Below are 14182 nucleotides of genomic sequence, written 5' to 3'. Positions count from 1 at the left end.
TCTACCCTCCATATATTGTCGAAAAGACGTACCTAAAGTCGGTGATAGGCATAAAACTTCATCTAAAATTGTACTATATGCTTTGTCCAAAAATGCAGTTGAGGAGCCCACTCGAAGCACAAATAGCTGTGGAAACATACTCAACTTCTTGGCAACAAATAATCCTGAGTAAATAGGGTGCCTTATGACAAATACAGGGATTATTGATCACAAGGTTGTTGCAGCAGGAGTGATACCGTAACATTCAAACCCACCAAAAATAAATTAAAAATATATCTATTTTTAAAAAGCAGATAAAAATTTCCTTGGTGCCTTCCTATGAGACAGTCCCCATTCATTCCAAACTAACTATGAAAGTGCCTACCAGATGTGCCTTAAATTTAAAGAAATAGTATCAACAGCAAGGGAAAGGTTTATGACAAATTAATCATAGATGGTACACAAAACAAGTCAGATCACTGCTGTAGAAACAACAAAATTGCACATCGAATTTAAAAGAATGCAAATCCCCATGACTGGCAAAGTCTTACAGAACCTCATAATTTAGCATAAACTTCAATGTGAGATACTTTTAATAGTTTCCACACAAACTCTGTCCCAAAATCTGGCAGGAACTCAAAAGATCTTTTCGTCGGATATGAAGTACTCAAGTCGCAGGACTCAATGAATACCTTCACTGCACAATAGCGACGGTAAAATCACCAATGACAGCACCAATAAAGCGGAGTTACTAAATACAGTTTTCTGAAATTCCTTCACCAAAGAAGACAAAGAATGGTTCACTTAGCACTGCTCATTGTAACCTGTCTACTGTATGCCTAAGTATCTGTATAACCATTTGTATTATTAACTATGGTTGTTCCATGCATGTCCACATAACTGTAATCAATCACTTACGAGGACAGATGGTTTGACAGTGGACAAGCCCAAAACTATTCACCATCAATAAGTAAAGGAGACATCCTAATGCAACTTACAATGGTATTCCAACCATTTTGTTCTTTAAAGATAAATCTACTGACCCACTTCACCTCCACCATGCTGGAGATCAGTAAACAAGTAAATATTCCACAGTTCAAATTAAGAACTGCTGCCAAGATGAGTAACTTAGAAGTAGATATTATCAGTCTAGCAAAATATCTTACATCAGTTAAGGCAAATCCTTTAATCCAGACTCTATAAATAAGATTCCTTTCAAAGTATGCTGATATAATATTGCTGTACCTATAAATCAGATACAACCACTCACTCAATGAAAGATCCATACCTAAAGACTGGAAAATTGCACAGCTCACACCAATGCTCAATAAAAAAAAAAAAAAAAGTAGGAGTAATCTGATGAATTACAGACCCATATCATTGACGTCGATTTGCTACAGGATCCTGGAACATATATTGTGTTTGAATAATAAGAATTACCTCACAGAAAACAATCTGTTGACACACAGTCAGCACAGATTCAGAAAATATCAATCTTGAGAAACGCAACTAGCTCTTTATTCTCACAAAGTAATGAGACTTATTGACAGGGGGATCTTAAATCAGTTCAATATTTCTAGTTTTTCAAAAGGCTTTTGATACCATTCCTCAGAAGTGGTTTCTAATCAAACTGCATGCCTTTGGAGTGTCATCTCAGTTGTGCAACTGGATTTGTGATTTCCTGTCAGAAAGGTCACAATTCATAATATCTGAGGGAAGTTGTCGAGCAAAACAGAAGTGATATCTGGCATTCCCCCACTAAGTGTTATAAGCCCTCTGCTGTTTCAAGTATTCATAAATAATTTAGAATACAATCTGAGCACCCCTCAGATTGTTTGCAGATGATGCTGCCATTTACCATCTAGTTAAGTCATCAGAAGGTCAAAAAGAATTGCCAAGCAAGGAGAATTGCCAAGTGATTTACACAATATATCTGAATGGTGAGGAAAGTGGAAATTGACCCTAAATAATAGAAAGTTATGAGGTATCCACATGGGTACTAAAAGGAATCCAATAAATTTCAGTTAGACAATAAATCACACAAATGCAAAGACTGTCAATTTAACTACATACCTGAGAATTACAATTATGACCAACTTCAACTGGAATGATCACATAGATAATGTTGTGGGGAAGACAAACCAAAGACTGCTTTATTGACAGATGGCTGAATAAGAATTTGAAGCGCCAATCTCCTCCATGTAAGTCCACTGTCTTACCGCTATGCCACCCCACACAATCTTTATATTGAAGTACACAGGCAGCCATGAACTATAATTCGACCCCTTATTAGTAATGGACCGTGAAAATTTCCTGCTAGTTTTATGATGAACAACTGTGAACCTCTACGCACATTCTAAAGAACCAGTACTAATATTCACATAGGATTCAATTGTATTACTAACACAGGATGTATACGCGGATAAGGAAAAAAAATTCCTGGATTTCTCCCAGATTTCCCGGTTAAAAAAACACTTTCTCCCGGGTGAAAACATATGTTTTCCCTGTTAACTGACAGTATATTTTCTCTCGGAACTGTATAACTTATCAGTCTGTTGAATGATTACAGTTTTATACACGGGTGTAGAATTTCCTGGCGGTTTAGAAAACTAAACACAGGAAAAAAAATGCATTTTGGAAAGATCTTTGATGTGCAGCAACATGTACGCTGCATATTTTCGTATTATGAAAGTATAAATTCGAATTCCACCAAACACTGCATGTTATTTTCCGAAACATTGAAATTGAGATTGCAATGCGCTTTTGTAAGCCAGTCATAGCTCATGTCAAGTGATCTCTCCAGCCGATGACAATGGGTATTCAGAGCTTAGGACATGTGATATAGTCAGCCAATAACAACATCACTGTTAAGTAGCGTGAACACATAAACAGAAAAAGTTAATGGTTTAAATTAATATACACAGTGTTGCTACACGATACGCAAAGCTTTCACATATAATATTGGTCTATAAGATTATTATGCTGCAAGAGAAGCTAAGCTTTAACATATAATGTTGGTCTTTTATGTGCATATTAAAATTTAAGATATATGACACAAATGTGATCGTAAAATTTTTAATGACTACATTAATGTCTGACCTTCTGGGTTTGAAATTCATCTAAATGGCTCGTCATCAAAGAATTGATTTTTAAATGAGTCAAACGCTCTGTGATTTAAGAAATTCATTGTACACATAGCTCCAGCGTAACTGCCAGAATGGTCGTTGATGGTAACACTTTTCAAACCACCATTCGGAATATTTTCCCGCAACCTATTAGAAATAGGTTCGTTTCTGCAGTTGCCAGAGAGCGCTAGATGACAGGCGTCACCGCACTTGCGCAGCTACGATGTCGATATCGTAGGGATCCCGTATGTTCGTATGTGTAAAACATTAAAAGGTTTTACATTATGTCATAAAAGAAACAAGGCATCACAGGATACTCTAGGAGCACCGGAATTTCGTGACCCATACTAAAATGTGCACATTTAAAGTGCACATTTGTATGTCCAGATTCCTAGTGAAGTAGGTCACGACCTGATATTAAGCTTTTCAATGTGGTTTTCGAGATGTAAATTTTCTTGGAGTATCAATACTGTGTTATCTCATGTTTGGTTCTTTATTATGGCATAATGCCATACGTGCTAGAAGTTGAAAACGTGCACTCGAAATGCAGCGTGGAATTAAACACTTCGTTTCAAATATACTGTCTGCCCCAGCAGAACAGATTAATAGAAGAAAAATTTCTTTAGCAAACCGACAAAAATAACTTCATTGTTCTGCAAGGCAATTAATGCTTGACTGTCAGAAAGGTGGAAATAAAATAAAATCTGCAACTAATTACACATTTTAGCCTTCCGTAATTATGCGAATGTATTTTAATTCACTTGACAGCTCCCAGCCACAGAAATCTGTTTTGTTTTCATTTGACGTGAGAGCAGTAAATGAAGAGGAAACAGCAAGATCACTAAATGGAAATATGGGTCACATGGCGACTACCCACTTCCCCACTGTAATTTTGACTGCTCTGAACATCAGCCCCGGCTCTACAATATTTCCGAACCGGGGCAATAACCCGCCATCCCTCAAGCATTTGAGATAGGACGTCAAAATATATGTATATATGTTCTGTAGTGCCTCTCCTGCTTACAGTTGGCCGGTTTGACATCCTGTCCCTCTTTTAAAAAAAAACTCTTCAGAAAATTTGCACTATTTATTCCCTATTGGTTCAGCTTTACATGACGTGCTTTCCTTTCTGCGAAAGAATCTATTATCTCATTAAAGTTTGTCAAACGTTTTGCTACATGAAAAGTCGAAATTTCATTGTCTAATACTGAAAAGCTGTCAATACAAATAAGACCCAAGATTGGCGTGGTTTCCCGACCTGATTACGTCTATTTTTGTCACTGTCTGCTAAATAAAACAAAATAGGTCTTTCTAATTCTGCAACGATTGTAACACACATCAAATAAACAAGAATTTTTTGGCACAAATGGTCTTTTTTGTAACGACAGAATATAATTCACAAAGTACCAACATCAAATGCCTATTAGGCCCACTACAAGCTAAAAGCTTTACGTTAGGAAATAGTTTCACACTTCATTCCTACGCTCCAGTTTCTCAAGCATGAGATCGAAAAGTAGTAGTAGGAAATTTTTATACAAATTTGGAATAGTCATATTGTTCCATAATTTGTATTATGTCCCCGTTTCTTCTCCTTCCCCATTCTAACAAACAGTCTTGTTATCACTAATTCTGTAACTATTCCTGCCAATGTCAAAGCTTATTCGCCGGTTAACTTCACTAACTCTGCCAGAATCACCGGTTTAGTTATCCTGCGATTATTCTCCGGCTAGGCGTTGTTACATATTCGTACAACACATTTCCCGCGTTTCTTCCAGAATAGAACTTGAAGCGGCTCCTAGCCAGGGACTGTACAACTGGCTCTTACTAGTACAGCCATCTGGCCAAAAATTTTTGGTAAAAAATTTCATTTTCTTGGATACACTGGGAAGGTAATACGTAACCTTTTTTACCTGTTATTCGTTTATTTCCATTCTGGTAGTCTGAATCTAATTATAACAACACTGATCATTCACAAACCCAATCAACCACACAATCAGACAGCAGTTGGCATTCATCCATTTGGCCTTACTCCGCTCAGCTCCTATAGCCTCGTCCCCTTTTGTCTGTAGGAAAGTTTGTTTCTACATGCGACGAGGATTCCCCTGACAGAGACATAATGTACACTACGAACGCATTCACAAATCAACTTACGATTCATTCAGAAATCCACATAGAATGTGTTCAAAAATGTTCAAAAACTGACAGGAATGCATTTCAAAGTCATATGAATAACTGATAGACCCCTCCTAGATCTGGACCTGATGTGCATGCATGGATCTGGCAGCTTGGGCGCTCCAGTAAAATTTTCCCGGTAGCATCTAACTGCTTGCTGTGACTGCTTACGCAGCTAACAGCCACATTTCTGTAGCCAGAAGTGGGAGAAGGTACTACTCAACTGCGGATGCGCATATTCCGCTCGTAACTGCTAATACATATCTAATGTAAACAGTTGTGAAGTCACGCTCATCGGAAGCAATTTGTTTTTATGAAGCATTGCATAGTCTTCCTAAAGCCTTTGACACCTTTTGCTGTTGGCAGACGCTTGTATGAGCACTGTGTTTTGTTGCTTTATATGGTGCATTTCCTTTGCAATTTAAATTTTATTTTCGTTTTTTCTCTCATTCATGTTTTATTGCTGCAGTATTACTCTGCAGTAGCAGAATACAGTAATATCCTTTGTCAGAGTATCGGTTCTTACCAGTCAAAATTACAAAAATTTAACTGAAAACAAAAACAATGGAAAATTCCCAGGTTTCTCCCAGTTTTCTCCCGGATGAAAAAATTCCTGGGTTTTTCCCGAATCTCCCGGTTGTCCTGGGTCATATACACCCTGTAATAACACATCTTGCCTCTGCTGGATATCTGTCATCACTGTAAATACAGTAAAATGTCAAATGCTTGCAACATATTTCAGAATAAATACAGTTATGGTTTTCTTGACTGCCTCATCAACAGTTACCAAAACATTCTCCATACTCTGCAAACTGATAAAATGATAAAAGCCTATTGTCATCTTTCTCATGTATAACCAATACTGCTAAACTAATCTCTCTCAATTTAGCTTGCAAAGTTATACTGTGTTATTTCATTAATATTACTGAGTCGGAGCCTGACAAAATAACAATGAACAAAAACTTCCTTGCTTTATTTATTTACTTTATTATATTTACAGATGCATAGTACCAGGTATTGCTCTGTTCACAGTTCATTACAAACAACTTAACTACAAAGCTGGAAGTCAAACTACATTAAGATTATCAATTATGTCATCTCTCTAGCCTCAAAAGACATAGGTTTGAAAAAAAAATGGCAGCATATATACAGGGGCTTCAAGTCACGCTAATGAATGTGAAAACAGATTATCAGCAGCAGTTACAAATGGCCTTATTTTCATCAATTGCTTGGATTAATCTGAATATGCAGTTTTATGCTACATATGTAAAACCACTTCTGTATGCAGTGTAGGATTGTGTAACTTCATGTCATAATATTTCAAAAACTGGCATCAGTTTTCATATATAACACATGTGAGAAAGACAACTTGCTGGTAAAAGTGCATGTTGCACTATATATCAATCACACGTCTATCCAAGTCGACTTGACAATGAAGCATACACTGAAGTCCTGTTACAGATGAAACAACACACACTGCAACTACTTTTTCAACTTTTGAACAAAAGCTCATCAAATCATGAGGCAAATAGCTACAGAAGATAATCTTTATACAAAAACAACTAAGAAATCTTAAAATTCATGTTCAGCAAGTTCTCTCTCCAACAGCTCACATAACATTTTTGAAAACCTGTTAGGGCTTACTCTGTCGCAATGGTTCAGAGGTGTTTGGATTAAATACTACAGCTTATATTGTTTGTTCATTTCGAATATCTCCTCCCCCCCCTCCCCCCCCAGCCCCACTGAATGTGGGAAATTTCGTCAATGATGTGCATGAAAGCTAGGGAATATAATCATTAAGTTGAATGATTCCAATACAAAATGCCTACCTGTAAAATCCAGGAAACAGGTGAACTTACTTATGACAGCGAAGACTGCTAGAATGTAATTGCTCACAATCAGCAGCAGACAGAGGAAGCACCAAAACGGTTAGTACAGCATGCTACATAGTGAAACAAGTATGTCCACTGTTTACAGTTTTCATGTGTTTGTAAGCCAGATCATACTAGTTACACAACACATAACTTCAGTGCATTGTCAAACATCTAGAGAAGAAATGAAATTAACCTTATTTAAAAAATGACTGACTCAGACCAGCACAGAAGCCATTACATAATCAGATTTGAGCACAAAGTCACCCATAGCACATTCTACCAAAAATAAAATCTCAGTCCCAATCAATTAGCTGTAGAGCACAAGAAAAACTTAAAAACAGTAAACAAACTACATTTCTCAAGTTAAAATATGACCATTTTTCTGTTATGCTACTGCATACATTAGTCAACTTTTGCTTGAGGTAGTGGCTAAACCAGAAAAAACAGTAACATGCCGCGAGAGATGCCATACAGACCTCACTAGATTGAAGATATACACAACTGGTAGGAATATGTAAAAACGGTATGCCCATTTTATAAAGCGCAGCAAAGAATACCAAAGTCCATACAACAGGGTAACATCAAAATAAGCTACTCCATAGTCATAGGCAGAGAAACAGTGTTGTCATCAGAAATCCAACTTTATATTTTACAGAAACATCAATACAGCAGATATATGGTTTAAAACATAATTTAACAATGTAAGGAAGAGAGAGACTGCTACTTACTGTAAAGCAGACATGTTAAGTTGCTGACAGGCACAATTAAAAGACACTTACAAATCAGCTTTCAGCCACAGCCCTCATTAGAAAAAGAAAGAGAACCACACACACATTCATTCACACAAGCAAGCATACCTCATGTGCAAATAACTGCAGCTTGGACCAGAATGTCAAAGTTAAAGTATTATTTATAAAGTATAGTTTATTCACATGACCAAAGCTGATAATGAGCACAAAATAATAGATGCCGCTGGATGATAATCTTTTCTTCAAATTATACAAAAATTTGAAATTTAATTCAAAAATTCTGACAAAGAAATGAAAACAAAGACCTGATTCTGCCACTGATTACAGTCAGATATTAATACAGCATTACATTTTGTCGACATATACTGGTAAGCCGATTACCTGTATTTTATCACTCACCTGGCACACACTCCGCTACCATCTGAATACGTTACTGCAGTTTGAAAGTAGAGTAAGTTATCCATAGCAGGCCAGAATAACAGTCATGAAAACTCACCTTGCTGCGAGCTACCATTGATTTATGAGAGTCATTCAGCACATGTAACGGGAAGTTTCTGGTTCTAACTTCTCCATGAACAGCCAACGGGGAATTTTCTGGATCCTTTTCTGGCAGCCACATGTTGAACTCGGCCAACCAGTTTTGCAGAGTATTAATTGGCATGATGCATAGTACTGTTCGCGCATCAGTGTGTCGTAGGAATACGTCACAGAATGAAACCACCTGCCATGTACAAGCAAAATGTTTTTCAAGAATAATAATTCATTTTAGTATGACTATTTGAATTAAAATCATGTCATGGTTTTGCCAGATATTATTTCTATTCACATTCATTCTATTAGTTATTTATTGCAGCGTTTAAACTGCATTTTTAAGTACAAGGAAGAGTAGTCAATATATTGTTGTTTGAGGATGGTATCGTGAACACTTTGAGGAAAGAAATGTGTGTTCCGATTTTACAAGCTGTTGTAAATATTCTCAAGAAATCTAAAAAACACACTCAGATAGTGCCCACCATAATCACATAAAAATAATGCCATCTGCAATGTGGAAAAGTGTTTCTGTGACTATAATTTTCCAAATATATATTTGTGCATTGCAAAGCACATTACATAGAGGTTTTAGATTTGGAATTAATAATGTTAATCAACACATAGTGAAATTTATAAATGGAGCAAATTAGGATGAAGATATACCTGTAATGTCTTTCCAAGACCCATTGAATGTGCCAATATACAACCAAATCCAGTTGATGTATTAAAGCGATCAAGAGATTCAACAACATTGTCATACAAGAATCTCACACCACCAATCTGAAACAGGAGAAAAAGAGCATTTGATAACAATTATATGAACTGAAACATGATGCAATACAAGAATGCTGTACAGACTGATGTGTAGCACATTTGCATGTAAGGAAGATTAGGGTTCAATGTGCCCTCAATGATCAGATTAGTCATTCAGCTGTTTATGGAATGAGTCCATTTATAAATTAATTGAAAGTAGTAACCATTGAAGCCTGTTTCCATGAAGTATAGTACACAACAATTATGACTAGTAGCAAAACATGCTTGCACATACCTACCTCCCCCCCCCCCCCCCCCCACACACACACACTACTATGTAAATTATTTCAAGATTACTCCATAACCAGAAAATCAATAACTTTAACATTATTTGGCTATTGTTTTTATCTAACACTACATATAAGAACTTATGTACTTTTACACACAACTGGTAAAATTAATAGGAATGCAATGGAAGCTTAATGTTTAACATCTCAAACAATGACGTCATCAGAGACAGAGCACAAGCTTGGATTAGGGAAGGAAATGGGCTGTGCCCTTTCAAAGGGACCATTCTGACAAAATATGCCTTGGTTGGTTTAGGAACATTGCATAAAACCTACATATGACTGGCCAGATGGTGATTCAATCTGTCATTCTGCCAAATAAGAGTCCAGTGGGTAAAATTACAGCCTATTTAATAGAAACATTGGTGTTAAGTGGAATTTACTCCCCCTCTACCAAGTTAAAGCTAATAAGGTACATTACTACTTTGGTTTTGAATATCTGGGGATTTACAATTTTTTGCCTGGTATCTGCCAACAGCCTGTTAAGAGACCTTTGCAACAGAATGCAGAACTCCTCTATGAACCCTACACAGGGATATACAGTCTACATGGAATATTGTTATTACATAGACTTTCTCAGCATAATGACTACTCTTCTTGGATATGCAGCCAGATACTTTAGTCATCTTGACACAATATTTCAACGAACCAACTGGCCACCATCTTCAAGTCAGTACACTGATGCACAATCTCGCCGGAACTGAGTTTCCTACAGGATCAGTGGCTCCTTTATACACCACAGTTGGCACACCTTGCATGCGCAAGCAGCAAAACTGCTGCCATCAAGCGTAAGTGAAATAGTAGAGCACTAGTAGGAGGAACAAGTAAAAGGCAAGATAGCAACAGATTTTAATGTTTGCTGAGATTATATCCTCAAAAATTTCTAGAGTTTTAAGAAGATATGGCATCGAAGGTGTTTTTATGCCATCAGCTATGATAAGAGTCCTTTTTCGATCAGTAAAGGATGACTTGGGACAGAGGAAATCTGGAGTACACAAACTACCTTGTCATTGTGGGATGGCTTATATTTGCCAAATTATCCCCACTATTCAAGACTGATGTGTAGAACACCACTGCCACACTCGTTTATTCCAGCAAGAGAAATCTGCAGTGGCAGAACACTGTCTTAATGAGGAACATGAGACAATGTGTAATGGGACGTAAATGATCGCTCCTGCTTCCCACTATTGGGAGTGTGTTCTAAGGGAATCTATCGAAATTCAATTATCTGATAATATTATTAACAGTAATAAGAGTTTCTCTTTAAGTAAGACAGAACAATATCCCTAACTTCATTTTGCTGCAGAATCCTTGAACATATTCTTAGTTCGAATATGATAAACTTTCTTAAGGCTGAGAAGCTTATGTCCACCAATCAGCATGGTTTTAGAAAGCATTGCTCGAGGAAAACTCAGCTTGCTCTTTTCTCACATGAGATACTGCAGGATGAAGGGCAACAGGCAGCTTGCATATTTCTACATTTCCGGAAAGCATTCAAGACGGTGCCCCACTGCAGGCTGCTAACAAAGGTATGAGCGTATAGAATAAGAAACTTCCTGGCAGATTAAAACTGTGCCCGACCGAGACTCGAACTCGGGACCTTTGCCTTTCGCAGGCAAGTGCTCTACCATCTGAGCTACTGAACCACGACTCATGCCCGGTACTCACAGCTTTACTTCTGCCAGTATCTCGTCTCCTACCTTCCAAACTTTACAGAAGCTCTCCTGCGAACCTTGCAGAACTAGCACTCCTGAAAGAAAGGATACTGCAGAGACATGGCTTAGCCACAGCCTGGGGGTCAAGGTCCCTCACAGCCAAGGTCCCGAGTTCGAGTCTCGGTCGGGCACACAGTTTTAATCTGCCAGGATGTTTCATATCAGCGCACACTCCGCTGCAGAGTGAAAATCTCATTCTGGAAACATATAGAATAAATTCACAGATATGTGAGTAGCTTCTTAAACTACAGAATCCAGTATGTTGTCCTCGATGGCGATGGATCTTTGGGGATAAGGGTACTGTCAGGAGTGCCCCAGGGAAGTATGATAGGACTGCTGCATATATATATAAATGATTTGGCAGACGGGGTGGGCAGCAATCTGCAGTTTTTTGCTGGTGATGCCACAGTGTACGGTAAGGTGTTGAAGTTGAGTGACTGTAGGAAGGTACAAGACGACTTAGGCAAAATTTCCAGTTGGTGTGATGAATGGCAGCAAGCCCTAAATGTGGAAAAATAGGAAGGTCAAACCTGAATGTTCGGATACAGTATTGCTAGTGTACTGCTTGACAGTGTCAAGTCATTTAAATATCTGGGCGTAACGCTGCAAAGCAGTATGAGGTGGAACAAGCTTGTGAGAACTGTGGTAGGGAAGGCAAATGGTTGAATTCGGTTTATTGGGAGAATTTTAGGAAAGAGTGGTTCACCTGTAAAGAAGATCCCATATAGGATGCTGGTGTGACCTATTCTTGAGTAGTGCTTGAGTATTTGGGATCTGTACCAGGTCGGATTGAAGGAAGATGTCAAAGCAATCCAGAAGCAGGTTGCTAGATTTGTTACCAGTAGGTTTGAACAAACCACAAATGTTACAGAGATGCTTCAGGAACTCAAATGGGAATCCTCGGAGAGAAGGCGACATTCTTTTCGAGAAATACTATTGAGAAAATTGTTAAGACGAGGCACTTGAAGCCGATTTGCAAACGATTCTATTGCCACTAACACATTGCATGTAAGGACCACAAAGATAAGATACGAGAAATTATGGCTCATATGGAGGTGTACAAACAGTTGTTTTTCCCTCACTCTATCTGAGAGTGGAACAGGAAAGGAAATGACTAGTAGTGGTACAGGGTACCCTTCACCATGCACCATACAGTGGCTTGCAGAGTATCGATGTAGATGCAATTGTAGATGCTGAAACCAATTTTATTGGATATTAAACAAAAACGGTCTTCATTTAGACCAGCAGGTTCCTTTAATTAGTAATCTGCTAGTGATGTATCGTCTGCCTATTTCTTCCACTGGTGGGCTACTAGTTCACATGCACTCAAGGGAAGCATTGCACCGATTCTATTGGAAACTCAGTTCCAGCAAGATTGTGCATCAGCATACTTATCAGAAGATGGCAGCCAGTGGGCCCATTGAAATAATGTGTCCAGATGACTACATTATCCTGCTGCATACCCGAGAAGAGTACTATATATGGAGTATTACTTTCATTTTTATTATTCTGGTTGGGAATTTCACACTTCATGTTAAATTCACTGTTTTAACTGTAAATATCATTAGGGAGTAAATGTACACAGCCTGACAAAAAACATAAAGCACCCTGTGGTCATTGTCAGATGTCGAGGTAACTTTGTACACGTACACACAACTGGTGATTGTGTAAATGATCAGAGTTGCAATTCTCTGTGACAGGTAGAACGGCCACCAGAGTGCATTACAGTTATTTGTGTTTAGTGTTAATACCAGGTGTGGCAGGGAGTATAAGTGGTGTGAACAGTGTCAGATGTTGAGTGATCACCGTGAAGGATACTGAAATTCCATACACTCATGTGAGACAGCGATATAAGCACCTGACAGTCTTTGTAAGGGGCTCATTGCAGGTTTCCATTTGGCCAGCTGATCTAATCTAGCAATATATAGATTTCTGCTGCATTTGGATATGACAGTGGCCTGGCATTAGACTTCATGGGAATATGATGGTAGGCATACTTGTCAAGCTTCTGGTCAGTCACGTCTGACCACTACAGTGGATGATCACCATAATGAGTACCAAGAACATCACAATCCCTTCACATCTGCTATTGCCATCCGAGAACCAGCAATGGTTTCCCTGCAACAACCTGTGTTGTCATGCACAACTGGTCGAAGATTAGCAACACCGGATGAGGAAATTACCATGCCATGTGTATTCTTCTGTCAACACCATAACAAAAACTGCTGCATTTGAAGTGATGTCATGACTGGGAAGGAAGTACTGCTAACACATGATGTTACATTGTGTTCAGTGGTGAAACACAGTTCTGCACTACACAGATGACTGTCATCAACTAGTATGAAAGTGACCCCCTTCCAATGTTTTGCAAAGCACAGCACTGCTACTCCTGGCATTATGATGTGGGAAGCCATTGGTTATGACTTCAGGTCATGGCTGGCAGTGACGGAGGGAACTTCGACAGCACAACAGTAGATCACAAACATCCTGCATCCTCATGTGTTGCCTCTCATGTGACAGTATTTTGGTGTCATTTTTTCAACAAAACAATGCTTGTCTACATATGGCACATATCTCTGTGAACTGTACGTGTGATGTTGAGGTACTCCCATGGCCAGCAAGATCCACAAATCTTTCGTCACTAGAACATGCGGGACCAGCTCGGACGTCAACTCTGTCCAACTGCTTGTATCTATTATATCAAGGGCCAATTATAACAGCTGTGAGCTAGCTTGCCTCATGAGATCATACAATGGCTTTAAGACACCCTTCCCAACTGAATCAGTGCATACACCCAGGCCAGAGGATGTGCAACGTCATAGTTATAAGCGGGCACATACTGCCATGTACTTCACAAATTTGACTGATTTAGTAATCACTCAAATAACATCACACAACCTACCAACCCGTGAAGTTTCATTCTAACACATTTGGTTG

General features: G+C 38.4%; 1 protein-coding gene across 1 annotated transcript in view; it reads right to left on the bottom strand.

Moving 5' to 3' along the window:
* Positions 1-14182, bottom strand: part of LOC126184039 (uncharacterized) — a 497397-nt gene that overhangs the window by 144156 nt on the left and 339059 nt on the right. The window contains exons 8-9 of the mRNA XM_049926396.1: positions 9094-9210; positions 8396-8620 (exon numbers count right to left, since the gene is read on the bottom strand). Of these exons, the coding sequence (XP_049782353.1) occupies positions 8396-8620; positions 9094-9210 (342 nt within the window). The remainder of the gene's footprint in view (positions 1-8395; positions 8621-9093; positions 9211-14182) is intronic.

This window comes from Schistocerca cancellata, chromosome 4 (assembly GCF_023864275.1).
Source record: "Schistocerca cancellata isolate TAMUIC-IGC-003103 chromosome 4, iqSchCanc2.1, whole genome shotgun sequence".
NCBI lineage: Eukaryota > Metazoa > Arthropoda > Insecta > Orthoptera > Acrididae > Schistocerca > Schistocerca cancellata.
Note: the sequence above shows the minus strand (reverse complement) of the source record. Positions and strands in the feature narration are given on the sequence as shown.